This window comes from Trichosurus vulpecula, chromosome 5 (assembly GCF_011100635.1).
Source record: "Trichosurus vulpecula isolate mTriVul1 chromosome 5, mTriVul1.pri, whole genome shotgun sequence".
Classification (NCBI taxonomy): Eukaryota; Metazoa; Chordata; class Mammalia; order Diprotodontia; family Phalangeridae; genus Trichosurus; species Trichosurus vulpecula.
Genome location: NC_050577.1, coordinates 93,953,061 through 93,976,188, shown reverse-complemented (window position 1 = coordinate 93,976,188; position 23,128 = coordinate 93,953,061). Strand labels below are relative to the sequence as shown.

The 23,128-nt window shown below is 45.5% G+C and overlaps 1 protein-coding gene across 2 annotated transcripts; it reads right to left on the bottom strand.

Annotated features, from left to right (window-relative positions):
* Nucleotides 1-273: 273 nt before the first annotated feature.
* On the bottom strand, nucleotides 274-22,743 carry LOC118849881 (ATP-binding cassette sub-family F member 2). Of its 2 annotated transcripts, none has more exons than XM_036758956.1 (15): nucleotides 22,014-22,743; nucleotides 20,387-20,585; nucleotides 14,443-14,655; nucleotides 13,696-13,878; nucleotides 13,392-13,563; nucleotides 9,341-9,436; nucleotides 8,538-8,640; nucleotides 7,558-7,653; nucleotides 7,319-7,438; nucleotides 7,124-7,213; nucleotides 6,743-6,853; nucleotides 5,971-6,033; nucleotides 5,301-5,429; nucleotides 4,403-4,606; nucleotides 274-3,808 (listed from the first exon to the last, which is right to left on the bottom strand). In XM_036758956.1, the coding sequence occupies exons 2-15, from the start codon at nucleotides 20,544-20,546 to the stop codon at nucleotides 3,671-3,673; spliced, it is 1,878 nt and encodes a 625-aa protein (XP_036614851.1). In that variant the 5' UTR covers nucleotides 20,547-20,585; nucleotides 22,014-22,743; the 3' UTR covers nucleotides 274-3,670. The 2 variants fall into 2 exon arrangements, with proteins under 2 accessions (XP_036614851.1, XP_036614852.1); XM_036758957.1 differs by having other exon boundaries at nucleotides 21,884-22,028.
* Nucleotides 22,744-23,128: the final 385 nt, after the last annotated feature.

Sequence of the window (23,128 nt, the reverse complement as noted above, 5' to 3'; positions counted from 1 at the left end):
ATCTGTAAAAATGAAGATTAGGCCTGTAGTACATCCCTGATACAACTGTTTCAAGGCTCAAGTGCTTTGTATACCTCAAGGTGCTAAATGTTAGCTATTGTTCTGTAGGTACTTATTCTGTAATGTCAAGTCAAAAATGTTAGTGATGACACAAAGCATTCAGGCAACAGTAACAGAGAGGAGGAACAATTTTTTCCTTTAAAAATTTTATTTTTATTGCTATTTTTTTTTAAAACATCACCTTCATTTCGGAAAATAGCCTTCCCTCTTCCCTTACCCAACTAGCCACCCTTGTAACAAAATAAAAAAAAAATACAGCAAAACCAACCAACACATCAACCAAATTTGATGAGTACAGTGTTCCACCCTCACACTCCCCAATTCTGCAAAGAGAAGTATCCCTCTTTCTCTGGTGCCAAACTTTGTCATTATAATTACATGGCAGTTTGGCTGTTTAATTTTGTTTTTTTTCCATTTACACTGTTGTAGTCATTGTATATTATCTTCCTGATAACACTTCCTTCAATCTGCATCGGTTCATGTCTTCCCATGCTTCTCTGAACTCTTCGTTATTTACCATTTCTTATATGAGATTCCTTTAGTGTACCACAATTTATTTAGTTACTCCCAATTAATAGTTGTCTACTTTCTTCCCAGTTCTTTACTACCACAAAAAAATGCTATGACTATTTTGATGTGTACGGAACCATTCTATCTTTTGACTTTCATGGGGTATATGCCTAATAGGGGGACAATATTTGTCACTGTCCTATAATTCCAAATTGCTTTCCAGAATGGTTGGACCAATTCATCTTTGTGTGTCTTTGCACAATCAGGAGGAACACTTTCCAAATCTTGCTAAGGGAGGGTACAACAATCTCCTGCTTGCCAGGCATTTTCTCCCCTTTCACAAAGGGCTCTTGGGAGCGAATTTATCAAATGCCTCAAGACCATAAAGCAGCTAATGTCATCAACGGTACATCGAGTATTTATTGAATACCTACTATGTGCCAAGCACTGTGCTATTCAGGGATAAAGAAGCAAAAGCTATTGTCTCTACTTTCAAGCTTACAATCTACCTAGGGAGGCAAAACTAAGGCACCTGGAACAACTGGAGAGCAGCCGAGCACTCAATAGCTTAGAATGCAAAGAAAGGCTGGAAGGCCAGGAAAGAGGGCTCACTCTTCTGGCCTGGAGGAGCTGGGGAAGGCTCTGAAGGAGCAGCAGTACCAGACAGATGGCTAGGACTTGAGCAGGTACAGAAGCAGGGGAAACAGGAGGAGGATGTACTGGGGTTTCTCTCCCCATCTCCAATGCATATATCCTCTATTTCACATTATACATTCCTCGTGTCCCACCTACTTCGAGAGGCAGCCCGATACAGTGGTACCATCTCAGCTATGAAATCTTGGCATCAATGCATCATCAGTTCCTTTTACTTACTGATTTGGAGACTTGAGAGAGCATGAAAGCTTGAAGCCCTAGGGGGTGGAGCCTTGGGGAAGAGGGATGGAAAGAAGGAATGGAGGACAAAATAAAAAAGGGGAAAACACAAAGACAAAAACTTGACTGATTTTATAATTTCGGCTTGGCCCCAGGGGTCGAGCATGTAGCTCTCCCAAATTTTTGTTTAGCCTTAGAGAGAGTATAAATTTCTTGAAGGTGGGGGGATCTCATTACCAGGTTCTGGAAACGTACCACTTATGCCAATAGGTTAGGCCATTCGGGCTTAATGTGCAAGGATTTAACAGGAAGAGGACAATGCTTATCCCAAAGTAATCAACTGTAAATAACAGAATTTCAGGTTATCACTGAAAGTTATTTTTTGGGAAAGCTCTCAGACTTCAAATCTCCCTCTGTAGAAGCCAAGATCTCGAGGGTCCCAGGAAAGCTAGCGAAAAGAGTACTGGGTGTGAAGTCCAGAGGACCAGGGTCTCAGTTCCAGCTCCGTTCCTTATCATCTGTGTGATCTTGGGACCTGGACCCATTTTCTATAAAATTAGAGGACTGCACTAGGTGACCTCCAAGGCTCCCTCAAATTAGGAGTCCTGACTCTTAGCACTCACTGCCAGTTTTGAGAGGATAGTTCCTTAAGTCCCAGGGAAAAGTCCCTTCCTTCTGAGCCTATCCAGAAGCAGAGGAGACAGTCATTCAGCCTGCACCAAGGCTTTTCAGCCACCGTGGTCCACCTCATTATTCATTAAAAACTATCTTTAGTGTCTAACTTCTTCACTTGTCCCTGTTTCCCCCTCCACTGGAAACATCCTGCTCCTCTACTGTCTCTCCAAACCCCATGCATCCCTAAAGGCTTAGCTTAAATTCCACCTTCTCCCTGAAACATCCTGACTCCAGCCCACACGGTCTTTTTCCCTTTTCAGAAGCCTCAGGCCACATCAGTGCATTGTCTAGTATTGTCCCCAAAACCTTTGGTTTGAAAACCATCTCTCCAACTAAGAGTAAGTCTTGGAGGGCAGGACTTGGGCATCACCTTCTTTTGTACACCCCTCCCACAAGGCCTGGGCTCAGCTCTGTGGCTTGAGAACAGGAGGGAGCCGGTGCTGCCTGCCTCCTTGCTAACATAGTTAGATGATGGTTTCTGAAGAGGGTGAGGAAGAGGGTGGGAGTGTTGGTTCACAGCAGCCCCTGGAGGTCAGGAATACTGAATCAGACTGCTACTAGTGGGCCAGATGGTTTAAATAACAGAAGTAAAAACAGAGTCTAAACAAACAGAACAGTCTTTGCATAGGCCTAGGGTTGTTCAAAAGAATCAAAAGGGAAAAGCTGCTCTCTGATCCAGGATTCGCTTTACAGCACTGTATCCTAACACTCACAGGTGCAGAGAAAAGGCCTGGGCACCTCCATTATTCTCTTCACTAATGCTCAGCCCACTCTCAGTCCAGCCTCCCTCAGGGCTTAGTCTTCAGTGTCCTCTCTCCCAGCCCAGATCAGATCCCACTCAGGGCCCCACTCCTACAGTGGGCAGGGGGGGTGGGTGGGTGAAGTCGGTGAGGTCTCATTGTTGGGAGCTGGGCTGGAGAAGGGAACAGTACCCAGGCCAAGGAAGCAAAGTGTGGCTGTGGCTTTTTTTTTCCTTTTTCTTTATTGGACGCTTTGTAGGGGTGTCAGGCAGATCTGGTAGTTACACTGTTAAATAATTCTTTAAAAACCAACCAGGACCAGAACCAGGGCCCCAGCCCCTAGCTCTGAATCAGAAGCAGAAGGGGAGAAGAGAAGTGGAAGCGGGAGGGGAGGAGAGGAGGGGTTGGAACCTTCCTCATACCTCCCTGAACCTAAGCTTCCTTCATTGTGGCCCAACTCTAAGGGTCGGGGCCCCAGGGCTGCCCCCAGGTGGCCCTGGGCATCAACATCCGGGTGTGGATAAGGTCAACAATATGGGAGTAGGGGAGGGCAGCCAACTGTGGTCCAGATGTGGATAAAGGTAAGCAGAGAGAGGGTGGGAAACAGACAGGTGTTGTCTGCAGAGGTCGGAGTGCTGCTAAGGCAGGAACAGGGAGTTAATGGGAGAGGAAAGGGAAGAGATGGCAAGGGATGAGGAATATTGCAGTGATATAAGAGCATAGCCCTGGGCTCCAGTCCTGGGTGGCTGGTCAGGGTGGCAGATGTTTTAGTCCCCAGACCGAGGTCCTGCCCCAAACCTGTGGTGGCTAGCTCACACATTGTGGGTCCTCTTGGTGAGCTGGGGCTCCTCATCCACCAGCTTGGACTTGAGGTGTTCCTTGTAGGCTAGGATGTCACCAGACCACTTGGTGATTGTCTGCTTCTCACACACCCAGATCTCCTGCGCAACCTGAAAAAAGAATCACGGTCCTCAGTTCTCTTTACATATCCAGTCCAGAAGACTAGGATTGGTCTGTTCTAAAGGATGGCCAGCAAGATATCCCCAAGCCCAATTCACTGCTCTGTGGAAAGAATATGGCGTCCTAGGTTCAAACTTCAGCTTTGCCACTTATTTATCAGTTGTGTAGACCATGGGCAAGTCACTTAACCTCTCTAGGGCTGTTTCTTCACCTATAAAATGAGGATGGAGATGACCTCTGATGTCTTCCAGAGCTAAATGTAAATGTAAATAAATCTACGATCCTACAACCCTCCTTCAGTAACTCAGCCCAGTGTCTCATAATCTCTTCCCAATTGTCAGCACTCCCCTTCCCTCCCCCCATAGACCAAATGCCTCCAAGAAGATAATAGTTCCTCCTCATAAAAGGGGTCAGACTAGGAATCCTAAATTGTATTTTTTTTTTAAGAAAGGCAGCTTTCCAGCTGAAGGTCCTTCAGGAATGACTCCAGAGAGCTGCCAGAACTTTTGTTCGGAGGGTCCTTTTTCTCCAGTGTCTGTATTTGCTCTCATGTCCTCCCCACCTCCTGTCCCTTTTGCTCCTACCTGTTGGATGAGCCGGAAGTCGTGGCTGACTAGCATCATGCCACCCTCAAATTCGTTGATGGCATCGGCCAAAGCATCTATTGTCTCAATGTCTAAATGGTTGGTAGGCTCGTCCAGGAAGAGCATGTGGGGGTTCTGCCAAGCCAGCCAAGCCAAGCACACTCGACACTTCTGCCCATCTGAAAGGTTCCGGATTGGGCTCACCTGTGTGGGATCACAACCCTTTGACATACAAGGACTTTGGGGCAATGCTCTGCAGCAACATGCCACACTGTCAGTCAAGATTAGCACACAAGATTTCCTGACTCGTAGCTAAAAATGGTTCTGGAGTCAGAAACCTAGGCAGCTTCGTGCCTGGGACAGACCTCTCCTTAATACCTGAGCTACCAGGCCCCAGGAAGCACTAAACTTTCAATCCTGGAGCTGGGCTCTGTGTCTCCAGGTCTCTATTCCCTTTTTCTTCCATGACCACAGCTGAGTTATGGGAGATTACTCCGAATATCTGAGTCTCTTGCTGCTCTCTTCTTTTTCCATCAGGCCCCTACCCTGAGGGCACAAAACATGGGGTGCAGAGAACAAAGGTTCCCAGCCCTTCCCACCATATATGCCATTATAGAATTCTAAACCAGGATGGAAAAAATCAAGATCTTAAAACAAGATGAAACATCTCAGTCAGTTATGATGTTCCTTCCCTGCTACTTGGCTCTCTCTCATATCTGGGGAAGGAAAGAGAATGGAGGAGGACAATTCAATAGAAAACATTTAAAAAATGTTTTGGTTTTAAAGGAATTTCACCAAGAGTCTGAGGATCTGGGAGAACGATAAGGCTTAGGACATGATGCCCATAATCCATGTGGCTCAGGACTCTCTCGGCTTTGTGGAGTGCATCCCTGCTCACCTGCTGCTTCCCAGTTAGGCCATAGCGACCAATGATCTTCCTCATTTCTTCTTTCTCTTTGATCTCCGGGTAGCACTTCAGCATATATTCTAAGGGGGACAGATCCAAGTCCAGTTGCTCTTGTAAATGCTACATGTGGAGAACAGCAATAAGCCCAGTGTTAACAACCTCTTTCTGAGTAGAATCCTGAAAATGACAACCACGCGGTCCTGGCCCTTTAGGGGCCTTGACCCCTGAGGCCTCCAGCTTGAGGGACAACAAACTCAATGCTGTTTGCTTATGTCTTTATGGCATCGGGTGACTAAAGAATAGATTAGCTAAGCTATACATATCCCTTATTGGGCAGGCAGTAAAGTCAAGGAGAGCCAGACAGAGGTCCTCTGTACCTTGGGCAGCTGGTGGCACAGTGGAGAGAGGACTGGGCTTGGAGTCAGGAAGACCTGAGTTCAAATCCAGCCTCAGATACTTACCATCTGTGTGTGCCCCTGGATATGTCTTTAAATGCCATTTAACTTCTGCCTGTCTCAACTGTGAAATGAGGATAATAACAGCACCTACACCACAGGGTTGTTGTGAGGATTAAATGAGATAATCTTCATTAAGCACTTAGCATGGTGCCCAGCACACAGCAGGCACCACGTAAACGCTTATTATTCCCTTCTCTTTATACCTGATGATAGCGGCCAATCTTGACATGAGAGTGTTTTCGAATCATCCCATCTGTGGGCAGCAGCTGAAAGAAGAACACAACCATGGAACACATAAAACTTTCCCCAGCAAGGGACAGAGACACACACACAGAACACGTGGATAATTTCTCTACACCCTTGCCCCCCTTAACCCCTGCCCCCAACCACACAGCTAAACAGAATGCAGATCCATAAAAGTATTTTGTTTCCTGGCCACCCTAAATGTATTTAGGAAGAGATCATAAACTCCACCCCTCATCCGAGAGACATACACATGAACAGATGGAACAGAAAACATTCATACAAATAAGGAGGACAAGACAGATAACGCAGAGTTTCTTAGTAGAGTATCTCTCTCCTGCCCCTCCCCACCCCCAACACACAGGATTCTCTATTCTGACTAAATAGGTAACTTCATGCCTGCTGCTCTTACAGCAAAAACCAGCTGTTTTCTGGAAGCAATGCAAACCTGAGCAAACTGCATCCCCTTGTTGCCCCCCATGTCTTACTCTTGGCTAAAGAACCTCAAGTAGTCCTCCATCCTCCAGCCATTTGGGGCAAGTTTCCCAGCTTTTAGTTCAGGGATTCTTAACCTATCATAGATCTCTTTGGAAGTTTTGCGAAACCTCCAGATCCCTTTTCTCAGAATAACATTTTAAATGTATAAAATGAAACATGCAGGATTACAAACAGAACCAATTATAGTGCCTCTCCTCCTCCTCCCAAGTGGGTACACATGCAGTCTGATCCTACCTCTCCTGTTAGCAGCTTCAGCAGGGTTGACTTTCCAGCTCCATTGGGCCCCACCAGAGCCACACGTGTATCCAAGTCAATTCCAAACTCCAGGTTGTTATAGATGCAGGGCTGTTGTTTGAGTGGAGGAAACACGGACACCTCAGTGCCCTGTCCCACTGCGGCAGTCTCCTCTTTAACCTCCATCCCCAAGACAGGGAAGACCACAGACAACAGACCTTACCCAACCCCTCCCCAACTGTCAGATCTTGAATTCCCCTATTCTCTAAGGTGGTAGGAGTGGTGATCGCTTGGAAGGATCAGTCTTAGCCTCTCAGCCTAACTGGGCTCATCCCTCCACTTCACTATGTGGCCCCTTAACCCACCCTGGTGCGAACTTACCCCATCATCTGTGTACTTGAAGCTCACATTCTGCACCATGATAACAGGTGGAGGAATCTTCCCACACGGCGGGAAATAAAATGAAAGTGTCTGAAGAGTAGAAACACAGAACGTTTACTACAGTCTAGACCCCTTTCCCACCTGCTTCCCACCAGCAATATATGGCCCAAAACTGTTGGCCCACTCGGCCTCTACCTTATCGCTAATGACCCTCTCTGTCAGCCCTGATGCCATCATCTTCTGCAGTGTCTTCTCTTTGCTCTGGGCCTGCCGGGCCAACTTGGCACTGCCATGGCCAAATCGAGCAATGTAGTTCTGAAAAAGACCAGGGTAATCAGAGCAAGGGCACACAATTTCTTCTTCCCCCACACTAAAGCTTCTAAAAGCAGTTTTTCCACTGCCTTGCTCCAGGCTTGACTCCACAGCCTTTATACCTTCATGTGAGCAATCTGATCCTGTTCCCAGTGGAAACGCTTCATCTGATTTTCTTCCAGTTCCAAACGTGTCTTCACATACTGGTCATAATTCCCCTGCATGAATGAATTGGATAGAGCAGGCAGCTGTATTCATTCAGGTAGGTGAGGGATGAGGGGAAGGACTATTCTGCCTCTATCTGGGTAAGACTATATAGCAGATAAGGAGGGGGCAGCTAAGTGGCACAGTGGATACTGCACTGGGCCTGGAGTGAGGAAGACACATCTAAGCTCAAATCTGGCCTCAGGCACTTACTAGCTGTGTGACCCGGCCATGTCACTTAATCCTATTTGCTCAGTTTCCTCATCTTCAAGTTGGTTAAGGAAATGGCAAACCACATCAGTATCTTTGCCAAGAAAACCCCAAACAGGGTCAGGAAGAATCAGACAAAACTGAAAAATGACTATACAACAAAAAAGAGCGGGATGCGTTCAAGTTCAAACCTTCGGGTTTGGGAATCTACAGACATGGCAGTGATTGCTGAGCGGACATATAGAGTGTGGCAGCTGCTGTGTGTGGGCAGTGAAGAACTCGAAGTCACTGAGGGAACAGCAACAGTCCTTTCCCTCACCAAGCCCAGGGCACAGCACGGCAACAAGGACTGACTCCCCCATCATGGACATGAGTGAACAGCCTTTGAAAATGGGCTGCCAAGGTTCTCATCTCTGTTCTTTTGTTCTGATGGGAAGGATTAGGATGCAGACCTCTAGCCCTGTACTTTCTGGTAAGGAAGGAGTGAAAAATTTTAAGAGTTTTAAAAAATACGTCTTGAACAGAAAACTATCTGTTATAAGGATAGTTCATTAGGAAGGGGGAAGAAGAGGTACATTAGAAAATGAAGGTAATGTAAAAATAAAAGATGGATAAAAGCAAAACCAAATTTCTGTAACACGTTTGAACCCAAAGAATCACCCCAATGGGGCTGCAGGAGCCCACTCACTGTGTAATACTTGAGCTTCCGATTATGCATGTGGATGATATTAGTACAAACACCATTCAGGAAGTCCTGGGAATGGGAGACGAGGACCAGAATTCGCTTGAAGCTGAAAAGCCAAAGAACTCATGAAGAAGGCCAAGTTTTCTCATTTTCCTTAACCATTTTCTTAAAAATTGGGCAGGTGGAGGTGGCAGTAACCACAGAAGCGAAAGGGAAGACAGTCAGGTTGGATATGTATGCATACAAACAAATAAAATGTGGAAGTGGCTATGGACAGACAGCTGCCTGGGCTGGAAGGAAAGCAGGATGGATGAAAGAACACATAAGTTAATAGGTGTGGATAGACTGGGAAAAAAGTGTAGAAAACATTGACCAAAGCCTTTCCCAAATGTAGTGTAGTACCCAAGTCAATCAGAGATTTCTCTAAGTCTCACCAGAGTTCTTCCTGATCCCCTTTACTAGACTTCAAGTTGAATCTAAGATCTTACACAGAAGCTCCTCAGGGGTCTGCTCTTAATTCGTTATAGGGGTTCATTCTGACCCTGTCCTTAGCCGAAAGGTTCTTAGCCCGGGCACAATGAATTTATCGAACATTTCAATATCTATATTTGAAATGGCTTGATTCTATATATTTTATTTTATGCATTTACGATCTTTATTCTGAGAAGGGGCACACAGGCTTTATCAAACTGCTAACAGGGTCCATGGCACAAAAAAGGTTAAGGATCCCTGCCCGATTCAGGCCTAATGCCGCCCCCCCCCTCCCCTCCCACCACAACCTCCCACACATATGCACACACTCTTACGTCTTGAGTTCTTCTTCTAACCAAACACAGGCATCCAGGTCCAGGTGGTTGGTGGGCTCATCTAATAGCAGCATGAAGGGCCGGATAAACAGGGCTCTGATGGGACAGGGAAGAACAACAAAAGAGATGATTATTAAAGTTTGTGCTGGGATGGAACCTACCTACACACACACACACACACACCCCAACATTAGAGGGAAGAATAGAACTCGGCGATATGAAAGAGAATGACAGAAATGACTACAGGGCTAGAAACGAAGGCTTTTAAGCAAAGGGATTATTTAGCCTGAAGAGGAGGAGAGACTACAGAGGACCTATTAGAGATGCTGCTGTTTTTTATATAAGTCTGCACCTACACAAGGGACACAAGAAATAAACTGAAACATCCACAAGCATCTAGGGGAGACATAAGCAACAACTACCTGATAATGGGGTTGTCAGACCTAGAGACAAAGGAGAACATGGAACATGCTCCTTTCCTGGAGTGGTTACTCCTCTACAGAGGAGAGACCCAACTAAAGTGGGTGAAAGACAGCTCTGGGTAGAGGCAGGGAGAGATTTTAGAGTTCCTTCACCCCAATGTTCCAAGACAGAAGTTGGTAGTTAGCCTTTCTAAAGCAGCTCTTTAAATATTTGTTCCCTTGAAGAAGGAAAGTGAAGCAAAGAACCCAGGGAAGGAGCAGAGAGGGAAGCTGACTTGGGGAATATGCCTAGGAAGTACCTGGAACCTCCAACATAAAGCACCCAGAAGACTAGTTATTAAGAGGGTAGAATGAATGAAGAAGGTAAGTGCCCAAGTTGTTAAACAACTTTTTTTTTCTTTTTTAATTTATTTAATATATTTCATTTTCAGCATTGATTTTCACAAGAGTTTGAATTACAAATTTTTTCCCCATTTCTACCCTCCTGCCCACTCCAAGATGGTGTATATTCTGGTTGCCCTGTTTCCCAGTCAGCCCTCCTTTCTGTCACCCCACTCCCCTCCCATCCCCTTTTCCCTTCCTTTCTTGTAGGGCAAGATAAATTTCTATGCCCCATTGCCTGTGTATCTTATTTTCTAGTTGCATGCAAAAACCTATTTTTTGTTGTTTTTGAACATCTGTTTTTAAAAATTTGAGTTCCAAATTCTCTCCCCTCTTCACTTCCCACCCACCCTCCCTAAGAAGTCAAGCAATTCAACATAGGCCACATGCGTATCATTATGTAAGACCCTTCGACAATACTCATGTCGTGAAAGACTATGTTTTGCTCCTTCGTAACCTAACCCCCTTTACTGAATTTTCTCCCTTGACCCTGTCCCTTTTCGAAAGTGTTTGTTTTTGATTACCTCCTCCCCCATCTGCCCTCCCTTCTATCATCCCCCCTTTTTTATCTTCTTCTTCCTTCTTTCCTGTGGGGTAAGATACCCAATTGAGTGTGCATGGTATTCCCTCCTCAGGTCAAATCTGATGAGAGCGAGATTCACTCATTCCCCCTCACCTGCCTTCTCTTTCCTTCCTACAGAACTGCTTTTTCTTGCCACTTTTATGCGAGATAATTTACCCCATTCTGTCTCTCCCTTTCTCCCTCTCTCAATATATTCCTCTCTCATCCCTTAATTTGATTTTATTTCTTTTAGATATCATCCCTTCATATTCAACTCACCCTGTGCCCCCCCCTCTATATATATATATATATATATATACACATACATATATACATACACACACACATACACATATATATACACATATATATATATATGCATATTCCCTTCAGCTACTCTAATACTGAGGTCTCATGAATCATACACATCATCTTTCCACGTAGGAATGTAAACAAAACAGTTCAATTTTACTAAGTCCCTTGCGATTTCTTTTTCTTAATTACCTTTTCGTGCTTCTCTTGATTCTTGTGTTTGAAAGTCAAATTTTCTACTCAGCTCTGGTCTTTTCACTGAGAAAGCTTGAAAGTCCTCTATTTTATTGAAAGTCCATATTTTGCCTTGGAGCATGATACTCAGTTTTGCTGGGTAGGTGATTCTTGGTTTTAATCTTAGCTCCACTGACCTCTGGAATATCATATTCCAAGCCCTTCGATCTCTTAATGTAGAAGCTGCCAGATCTTGGGTTATTCTGATTGGGTTTCCACAATACTCAAATTGTTTCTTTCTGACTGCTTGCAGTATTTTCTCCTTGATCTGGGAGCTCTGGAATTTGGCAACTATATTCCTAGGAGATTTCTTTTAGGGATCTATTTGAGAAGGGGATCTGTAGAGTCTTTCAATTTCTATTTTGCCCTGTGGCTCTAGCATATCAGGGCAGTTCTCCTTGACAATGTCTTGAAAGATGATATCTAGGCTCTTTTTCTGATCATGGCTTTCAGGTAGTCCAATAATTTTTAAATTATCTTTCCTGGATCTATTTCCCAGGTCAGTGGTTTTTTCTAATGAGATATTTGACATTGTCTTCCACTTTTTCATTCCTTTGGTTCTGTTTAAAATATCTTGATTTCTCATAAAATCACTATCTTCCACTTGCTCCAATCTAATTTTTAAGGTAGTATTTTCTTCAGTGGTCTTTTGGACCTCCTTTTCCATTTGGGTAATTCTGCCTTTCAAGGCATTCTTCTCCTCATTGGCTTTTTGGAGCTCTTTTGTCATTTGAGTTAGTCTATTTTTTAAGGTGTTGTTTTCTTCAGTATTTTTTTGGGTCTCCTTTAGCAAGTCATTGACTTGTTTTTCGTGGTTTTCTCACATCCTTCTCATTTCTCTTCCCAATTTTTCCTCTACTTCTCTAACTTGCTTTTCCAAATCCTTTTTGAGCTCTTCCATGGCCTGAGACCAGTTCATGTTTTTCTTGGAGGCTTTTGTTGTAGGCTCTTTGACTTTGTTGACTTCTTCTGGCTGTATGTTTTGGTCTTCTTTGTCACCAAAGAAAGATTCAAAAGTCTGAGACTGAATCTGTGTGCGTTTTCGCTGCCTGGCCATGTTCCTAGCCATCTTACTTGACCCTTGAGTTTTTCATTGGTGTATGACTGCTTGTAAAGAGTACTATGTTCCAAGTTTGAGGGCATGCACTGTTGTTTTCAGAGCTATTACAGCCAGCTCTGCCACACCAGCACTCCTCCTTCCCCAAGAACCCACAACCTGGACTGGACTCAGATCTTCAGCAGGCTCTGCACTCCTACTCTGATCTGCCACTGAATTCCTCCCACCAGGTGGGCCTGGGGCCAGAAGTAACTGCAGCTGTAGTTCTGTAGCTGCCCCACCTCCGCTGTCCCTGGGGCGGTGGCCGAACCTCGAACTCCTTCTTTCACTCTGTCCCCAGCAGCTTTTCCCACTAACCTTCTCTGTTGTCTTTGGTATTTGTGAGTTGAGAAGTGTGGTAACTGCCACAGCTCACTAATTCAGGGTGCTAGGGCCCACTCCTGGTCTGGTTGGTCCTGCCACCACCCACACTGGGCTCTGCTCCGAGCTCCGTGCGCAATAGACCTCACTCAGCAACCATCCAGGATGTCCTGGGCTGGAGCCCTGCTTCTCTCTGCTATTTTGTGGGTTCTGCAGTTCTAGAATTGGTTCAGAGCCATTTTTTTAATAGGTTTTTGGAGGGACTTGGTGGGGAGCTCACACTAGTCCCTGCTTTCTAGCCGCCATCTTCAACAACTTTTTTTTTTTTTGAGAATCCAGCTTTGACATTTACTCAAAAAAGACCAGACAAGGGCACAGAGCCTGGTGTCCCCACAACCTTTTGGCCCAGAGACTAAACATCTTAATCGATTCTTTACCATAGATTATTAGGAATCACACACAAGAAAAGAAATTGCCAGAGAAGGAAGGAAAGAGGCCTTCTTTACAATTCTGTCCTGTTTGGATGTGTTACCTACACAACTCTCCTTCCACAAGTCCACTACCTGTAATCAAAGCCATCATTCATTTGGCATACATCCTTGCTGACTCTTGTTCTAAGACAACTAGATCCAAAGAGTAATTGGGGTTCAGCTTGAAGATACTAGAGACATATAATCTGCCTCAAGGAAATTAAGTTGGACCAGGATGTGGGGAGGGACCCACCTGGCAAGAGCAACTCTCATCCTCCAGCCACCACTGAAGTCCTTGAGTTTCTTTTGTTGCATGGCAGGTGTGAAGCCCAAACCATGTAGAATTCGAGAGGCCCTCATCTCTGCCTTGTCAGCATCCAACTCCTCTAACCGTTCATATAACTCCATCAGCTTCTCACATTCCGCTGCAAACAGGGGAGAGGACAACATATAACTCTAAGGACCTTGGTGCCTAGAATCGAATCTTACCCCCCACCTTTATTCACTGTGATGTCACCCACCCAAGGATACCCAATGTCCCTGGTCCCTCTCCATACCATCCTCATGGGCAAGACGCTCAGCTTCTCTCTCCAGCATGGCCCGCTCTGTATCCACCTCCATCACACACTGCAGGGGTGTCTTGTCACTTGGGGGCATCTCCCTTGTCAGGTGGTAGATATCAATGTGCTCTGGAATGGGCACTTCCCGCTTCCCAATAGCAGACAGCAGCATAGATTTTCCTGAAGGTGAAAGAGAAATTTAGGAAAAGGGTGAGGAGGGAGTAGGAGATAGGATGTGGAAAGTGGAAGAGGGTAGATGAGCACAGGCATTCCCTGCACAATCTGGTTCCAGCCTTCTCTCACACAACTCCCCTACATAAGTGCTTCATTCTGTGGAGGCTGGTTTTATATGTCCCCTCCTACCTTGAGTTTGCAAACACTGCCTCCACCCTTTTATCTGCTGCCTAGCTCACTTCACTCCATCTTAAAGGACATAGCTCACCCTCCCAGAAATCCACAATGAAACTTCCCCTGGCCACTGTAGCCTAGGATTTTCTCTCTCCTCTCATCTACAAGCATCTGCCATACTACATACTACATACCACGATCCTGCCTTGTATTGTTTAGCTGCCTTTTCCTCTTGCTGCTTACTATAAGGGCCCTGAAGGCAGGAGCAATGGCTTAGTAATCTTTGCATCCTCCGTGGTGCCTGGCATCCCAGCTTGGTACATAGTAGAAACCCTATAAAAACTGCTGATTGACAAAGCAACCAACCAGACATCTCTGACCATTCCAGTGCCTCACCAATTCCATTCAGCCCAATGAGGCCATAGCGACGCCCTGAGTTCAGCTCCAGCTTTGTGTCACTGAGTAACTCCTGACCGTGGAAAGTGAGGGAGAGGTTAATGATGTGGACGTCAGTGCTGTTGGGGTGAGAGGCCAAGACACCAGTGACAGCTCGGGCAGCAGCTTTCTTCATCTCAAAGTCTTCCAGCTCCTTGGTCAGCAAATCCACTTCTAAAGACAGCAATGGAAGAGGCGTGAGATGGGCTCAATCAACAGGCAAAATTGCTCCCAAAGACTAAAACCCAACTCATGTCCAGTAACCTTACAATGTTTAATAGTGATTAAAAACAATCTGCTAGATCAGCACTGACCCTCCAGGCTGGCACATAGCACACAAACCTAGCACCTGGGCACACTGTCTAACTTCTCTGGCTTCTGACATAGATAAGGATGGAACCTCATTCCACTGTACCAAGTGACCTCTCCACTGCATTTCATTATAACCTGTATATGTATAATGATTTTTATACATGTTAAAGTCCCTTAACTAGACTGCAAGCCCCTTGAGGGAAGGGATGACACGCTTCATCTGCCCTTCAGCAGATGCTAAAAGGACATGGTCAGCTCACCTCATCAACTAAGGAGGTTGTGCCTCCAGGCAGCCACACTGCCCAGGAGGGACTATGGTCTAGTGCCCACAAGGTACCACGGTCCCCACCAAGGAACTTATCATTTCTGGTGCCATTACTATCCTACCAAGGAGGAAATGACTATATTTAACTTCCACAGAAAAAGCCAGGTTCAACGACTGGGCCCACATCACCAGATGGTGGTTCATTTCTTGTGAATCACATAGTTACTGTTCCCTTACATTATCTGAGCCAAAACTACCTCCAAAGCTGGTCGCTGAGGCAGTGACAGGGTTATGGGCAGCCTACTCACCCATTTCAGTTTTAAAATCATTATTTTGAAGGACAGAGAGGAGAGAGGATATTGGAGAATTTCTTGGGAAAATGAAATGGGAATGGTGGAAAAACTGATAGGGAAGTTTGGAAGACCCAACATAGTGGAAAGAAAATTAGCTTCAGAGTCCAGAAACCTGGGAACTAGTGCTTTCTTTCTACTAACTAGCTGGGTGACCTCGGCCAAGTCAGTTTACCTTTGGATATCTCTGTCTCTTTACAGTCATAGAATGTTAAGAACTGGAAGGCATTTTAGTGACCATTTAGTCCAGGGGTGGAGAACCTGCAGCCTCGAGGCAACATGTGGCCCTCTAGAACCTTAAGTGCTGCCTTTGACGAAATCCAAACTTCACAGAACAAATCCCCTTAATAAAAGGATTTGATCTGTAAACCTGGACTCAGTCAAAAGGCTGTACCCAAGAACCTAGAAGGCCACAGTGGCCTAGAGGCTGCAAGTATTCCAATCCATGCCCTTCAGGTTGCAGATGAGGAAATGGGCCCCTAAAGGTAAAGTGCCTTGCCCCAACTCACATAACCAAGTCATATACGATGACTTGGACACCAGTCCAGTGTTCTACCCCCTAATCACACTGCCACTGTGATGAGGGATAACCAATGCCTGCCTCACCTACCTTGGGGTTCACTGCTTCTTCTCAGGATCAAATAAAAGGATGGATATAAAAGTGCTTTGAAAGTATAAAAATGATATAAATGTGAAGGTGAGTCCTAGAGGATGACTAATAAGCTTAGAAAAGAGGTGGGGGCTGAGCTGGGAAAAAAGTGCTCCAGAAGCACAGCTAGTGAAGACTGGTCTGGTGCGAGAAGATGAGGCCTTAGAGGAGAAAGAAAAAGTTCAATGAAGGCGTAGAGAAAATCCAGAGGAAATGTGAGGGACCCTTACAATGAAAAATGTGTCAGATAATTAAAAGAACAGTGAGCTTCAAAGGAGAGATTTAGGTTCAAATTCCACCTCCAAACTTACTGGCTCTATGACCACATGAATGTTCACGTTGCCGAGCATCATTTTTCTCCACCTAGGATAACACCTCCAGACTGGGATAATACCACTTACAGTATGAAGCCCCAGAGGGTTGTTGTACACATTAAATGAAAATTTATTTTTAAAAAAAATGCTTTGTAAGGCTCAAAGTGTTACAGAAATGTCATCTACTATTACCAGCCAGATTATTGTTAATTCAGAGACAGAATGATACTGATGACAGCATCAGACTAAACAGATGACATTTAAACCATGGCATTGTGGATGGGCCAGGAGGTGACAAAGCCAGGGAGAAGGAAGTCTACAATCATCTAGGAATGAGACAGCACTAACAAAAGCCTGAACTGAGAATGTAAGCTATTGAGATAGCGGAAGGAATGGAAGTAGGCCACTTGCTCATTCTCAAAATTCCCAAGCTGGCAACCTTCACAGTTTTCGCATGCTTTGGAAAGAAAAGGAGAAGCCATACAATGGTGCGGAATGGTGATGGAAGGTGGAATGGGAAGGGGGAGAATGGTCCACTTAGCTGGATTAGACTGATGGTCCAAAAGTCTATTTGGGGACAGGTGTGATTGTTGTTCATCCTTCATTTTTGAAGAGGACCAATGACATCATGGAGTGATGCCTTGATTTACACATGAATTAGATTTAAGAAAATGATCAAAGCTCCTCTATCTCCTCTCTATCTCCAGTGCCACTTTCTCTACCTCTTTTTCACTGCCAGGGACCCATGATCCCTAGGTCAGACTTCTACTCAGGGTCAGACCACCTGCCTAAAGGTTCTCAACCAACATTATCCAGCCTTCTGGTTCCCATCTCTTCTCTCACTATACCCAAACACATACCCTCTTTTCTAGCCAAGCCAATTTCCTCACTGGCCTCTGAATAAATCACATTCATTCCTATCTATACTTGGCTCACGCTGTTTCCCACAGAGAATATTGTGACCCTGTTGAATCTTACAAATCAGGAAAGAATAACAATGGACAGAGGTTACTCTCTTTGATAGTTTTATTGGTTTTCCGTGCTCTGCTTCCTGGGGAAGATTGCCTGGCAAGGCTCAAGTTTGGTAATATTTAGCACAGAGTCATTCCAAACACTGTGGGGAACTTAAGAGAAGATTGAGCCTTCAGCAGCCTGAAAGGCGGACCACAAGGGCTTTGAAAGAAGTGGTAACTCTGACACCTGGTAATAAGGGAAGTTCCAAGAGTCAGAAAGAAGCCTAGTTCTAGCCCTTGAAGAGATACTATAGAGTAATAGAAAAAATGACAGCCTTAGAAGCAGAAAACCTGGGTTTGAGTTCCACCTTAGATATTTACCATGGGCAAGTCATTTAACCTTAATTTAGAGGCTCACTTTCCTCATCTGCAAAATGGGAATAGTACTTATTCTGCATATACACCATGGGGTTGTGAGAAAAGTGCTTTCCAGACATCAAAGCACTAAACACACGGGAGCTTTTATCATTCCTCAGGCTGAGTGGTGGGAGACCTAGATTCCACTATCTTAGAGCCTAGGTCTGATGTCCTTAGAGAAAGCTGGGAGTTGGGGAATGAAATCTTTGGTCTAAGAGTGGAAGTAAGAGTTTTCAAACTTTCTAATTCATTCAATGTGTATCTCTAAAGACCGTATCCATCCAACATCATGGTTCCACTTTACCTAAGAGAGTGTTTCATCTTCCTTTATTTCAAATGACACATCTTACTTTGTTTGGCCACTCATTTCTTCCATCTTCCCCATCGGACCACTGATCTAGTCAGGAAAAGTGTTCTGCACCTTGGTCTGTGACGACCTTTTTATTTCGGGTCAAAACTGCCTGCGTTACTGCCAGAAGCGTAAAGTATTAGAATACTGTAGAATTCTCCTGTGGGATTCTAGGAAGGAACCACTCTCCTATGAGAAGTGGGAACCAAACTGAAAATGACTAATCTTTTTGAGACCATACCAAAAAGTGTCTAGAGCTAGAAAGTCAGGTATGGAATGTTAATTAGATCCACAGTGTAAACCTTACCTGAGCATCAAATGGACCAGTGCTAAGGTCCAATGGAAGCTTCCTGCTGCCAAAATTTAGTGGGCACTTCCAGAAAGGAGGCCAGTTTTGATATCAGAAAAGATAAGTGGTCTATCTTGAAGACTGAGAGGGCTATGTTGAAGGCTAGCTGCCAGTTTCTAAAAAGGAACAATTATTTAGAGCCAAACGGACTACATCTAGCTTAGGTTAAGATGCTAGTTACAAGCTGGATAGCTGAGATTCACTTGGAAAGGAAGAACCAGCCTTATCTATGCTTTGGATGCTGACCCAGACAGTCAGGAGGAGGGTTGGACAGAATGAAAATGACCACCTTGAGCTTCGTGATTGTCATTTTCTCTTTCCTTTACCTTTTTTTAAACTTCAGAGTTGTCTTGACTGAATTAAAGAGTTGTCTAACATCTTAAAGAAGGGAGGACAGGTTTCCAGGGTTAGGTTGGTGGTAATATTTCAAAATAAAATGCCCCTTTGGAGCACTGGTTTGGGAATTTAGCAGTAAAAGTTATTTTGTTTCCTCAACATTTCATCACACAGCCTGATGTCTTACCAGTTTTCTCCCAATCACTGTCCCAGGCATGGAGTCATCCCCTAGTTCTTATTTTCCTCCCTCAATCTCTACTTTCTCCCTCCCTCCCCTGAATGCTTTTTGTCTGGTACCACTTATTTTCATCTTCCTTAAACAGTTATTGTGCAAAGTACCTTCATGGGGACAAAGGTTACAAAAAGATAAAAGTGGAACAAAGAGGCAAAAAGAAGAAACTCTATCTGGTTCTTGTCCTCAAGGAACTTATAATCTAGAGGAAAAATGACATAAAAAGAAAAACAACAAAAGACAGCATTTGCTAAGTGTCCAATGATACGTATAGGTAATAAGAATTTTACAAGAATTCAGTGAGAACAGAGATTACTCTGGGTTGGTGGAGCTGAAAAAGTCCATAAAGGAGAAGGTATTTAGAGTTTGATTATGAAGGAACGGTACTCAGACAATTGCAGAAGGCAATGGAGACTGAGAAGGCATGGAGAATGACAACAAATATTTTAGATTGGTTGCAAAAGAAGCTCCATATAATGAATAAATGAATTATTTTTGGGGGGTGGGGAGGTAGAGGGTAGGAAGGAATGTAATTTCACTGGTATAGAAAATTCCTGATGAGGAAAACCTTGCTATGATGTGGGAAAGCAATCATTCCTGCAAATTATAGTCTTAGAGCTAGCCCAAATGCAGCATGGATTAGAAGAGGTTAAGTGACTTATCCAGAGTCACAGAACTATTACATGTCGAGGTAGGACTCAAACTAGACCTTCCCACCACTAAGGCAGGCTATTATATCACAGTGTCCCTCAAGTAAATAAATAACAAGGTAAATGGAATACCAGGGTAAGGAATTACTTATCGCATTACCTTGACATAGGTGGTTAAATTTCCCCTTTGTGTGTTTCACCTCCCCAAACTCCTTAGAAGGCTACAAGGAGAATGAGGTTCTTATTCTACTGTACTTCTCACAGACCCTAGTTTGGTGCCTTATTAAGCAGCATATACTCAATAAATGTTTCTAACAAAATAAAACAAAGAAGTCTCTTTTTAGGGCTCAAACATAAAGTATCTTTTCCTATGTGGTCAATAGTTCTTGAAGGGTTCCATGTGACACACAATCCAGCACCTTGGCCACCAAATGGACACAGTGAATTACTATCTACTGCGAAAATAAGAGGCTGAGAAAGAAAAGTATCGAGAACCCAGGATGAACACACTACTCCACTCTGGCATCAGACACCCAACAGAGTCTGTGGGCTGAAGTCACAGACCCAAAACGGGGCCAAAAATCCATAGCACAAGACCCATCCTTTGTCCTTTTCTGCACCTAAATCATGATGCTAAGAAAAGCTACAATTCTGACAACTCTTGATCTGGGAACTCCACATCAACTCAGAATTATCAGAGAACTCCCATAAAAGATACTTCAACCTTACCTAAGGTTTCTTTGCCATTGGCTTCCTCATTTTTCTCCTCTACCACCTGTGGCTCGGTGACAGCATCTCCATTTTCTTCATGCCCCTTTCTGGGCCGCTGCCTGGCTTTGGCAGCTTCCTTCTTCTTGGCTGCCTTCTTCTTGGCCAGATCAGAGGGCATGGTGATGAGCCACAGGTGTTACAGTGCTTTCAGCTTAACCTGAAGTGAGAAAGGTAAGGAAATCTCCATACCCAAGAACACACCACAAGGGGATAGGCAGGCCCTGTTTTCTCTCTTTAATCTTTTGCCTAGCAGTCTTCTCTGTTCCCAAACCACTGTGTCTTACTCAGTATTTGGTCGCCCCCAGATATTTCCTGACTCAAATCTTACCCCACAGTCTCATCATCTCCTACTGAACCCCTACTCCCATATCACAGACCAGTGCTAGATCTGGAGTCAGAGCAATCAGTTAGAATCTTTGCTTTTCCACTCAATTGGCAGTGCCAGGCAAGTCACTGAACCTTTTTGGGCTTCAAGTTTCTTTGTCTGTAAAATGACTATTGGTCAAGTGACCTCTAAGGTTCCTTCCAGCTATAAATCTATGTTCCTATGGTCTAGCTTTGCCTCCTAAAAGAAATTTCTCCTTACCCTACAGTACAGCTTACCTCCTACACCCCTCCATTCTGCCTGCTTCTCATTCCTTTCCTTAGAGTCCTCAACCTCCCCTACCTTTTCACAAGTTCTCTCCTGACTCTTCCTCTCCCCAGTTCCCTGTCCCTTTAACCTCACCTTTTAAATGACTCATCTCTCATTCCATCCTTCCTCTCCAGCTATCCTAGCCTGTTCTTCCTTCTTTTCTCTACCCCATTCTTCTTCCAGTCACTGTTTTCTGTACGCTCCACGCCTCCACTCTCTCCCTCCTCCTTCTTTTCCCATCTCTTCCCCCCAGTTCTGATCTCTCCTGCCCATCCTGTATTCTCTTCATTCCTCCACTCTGACTCTCCCTTTACTATCTCCTCCCACTGTCCAGTTTTTCCCCTATCGCCCCACTTTTCATTCTCCCCTCTCTTTTCATTCACCTTACATTCTCCACCCACTGTCTCTCCCTCCCTCCCTCCTTCATATTTCACTCTCTCGCTTCTCTAAGCCCCTCCCCAACTCTCTCCCCGCTATCTATCCCTCTCTTTCCCCACTCTTCACTTTGTTCTCTTCCCAACTCTCCCCCAGGCTCCACTCTCCCCACTGCCGTACGTACCCCTTTTCCCCCTATCTCCCCCCTCATTCTCTCTCCACTTTCTCCCCCTCCCCCAACTCGATCTCTCCCACTCGCTAGTCTCTTCCCTTTCCTCCCAACCCTCCACTCCCGTCTTTTCCGTACTCTCTACCATCTCCTCCACCTCTCTCCCCCTCCCCCAACTCTTCTTCCCCAACTCCTCTCTCTACTCTCTGCCCCGCACCACCACCCACCACCACCCCCCCCCCGGCCCGGTTCTCTTCCCTCACCAACCGTCCCTCACCAGAAGTCCTCTTCCCCCAGATCTCCTCTCCATCCCCGGGGTCTCCCCGCTCCCTCCATCCCTCGCCTTCCCTTCAGACCCGGTTCGACTCTCCCGCCCTCACCGGCCGGCACCCCCTCCCCCAGCTCACCGGGCCTCGCCGCTCGGCCTCTGTCGCAACAGAGCAGCTTCGGCTACTCCGCGTGCGGCCGGCTCACCAGCCAATCACAGCACCCGCCTGCTTCCGGCGCGCCTCCGCACAGCCACCTGGGAAATGTCGTCTTCCCGGCGCGGCAGGCTAAGGCTAGGGCCCTGCACGCGAACTACCTCAGTTCCCAGAGGCCTTAGCGCTGCCGCGATGACGTCATCTAAGGGTGAGGCGCAGTCTTTCCTGGGAATTGTAGTCCAATGTGCTCTACTCTTGTGAGCAGATGTTAGGTCCAAGGAACTGCAAATCCCAGTAGAACGTGCGCATAGGTGGGCTGTATCTTCAAGTCCTCCCCCACGTGCCTCAGTTCTTTTTCACCGGATGCCGGGAAACGGAGTTTCCGGGCGGGGGCCCAATAGGAAAAACTGCTGGGTCTTCAACTACATTTCCCAGTATTCACCACGTGGTGTGATCTGAGCGGACACAACAGCGCGGGGCGGGGGGCGGAGTGGCGTGTCGCGGAGAAAACAGAAGAGCGAGTGGTTGAAGAAGTAGTCCGGGTGTTAAAATAACTTAGGAGGTTTAGTTGAGGCTGTTCCCAGCCTAGCCCTCCGCGCCTAAAAAAGCTTTACTTCGGCTTTTCTGTGCTTTACCAAAACAAAGCTTCTCGAAATGGTGTTCAGCTTCCCACTGCCTCCCCTTCCGTCCTGCCAGACTATCTCCTCTTTGCAATGAGGCTTCGCCCCCTCCGCGGTGTGGCAGGGGTGGGGGGTTCTCTGTGAGATCACTTACGGCTTCCTGCCTCGCCAAATCTCCAGGGCCTCTTTATCCAGCTCCTACCTCTCTACCTTCTCGCGTTCTATCTCCGTGGGCTCCTGGGCCTTTTCCAAACCCCTTTAATTAAATGTAGGTGGCAGCCGCATTTCTGCCCTCTGTCCTAGTAGTCCGCTGTGTGCTCTCCCCTTTCCTCCCCCTCTCCCTCCTCCCTCCTGGATCTTTAGTATTTAAAGTCTTGGTGTGCTCTTTAATTCTTCCCTCTCATATCTTTTATTATTTACTAAATCCTGTCATCCGACTTTCACAAAATCCATCCCATCCTTTCTCTCTGTTCTGCACCT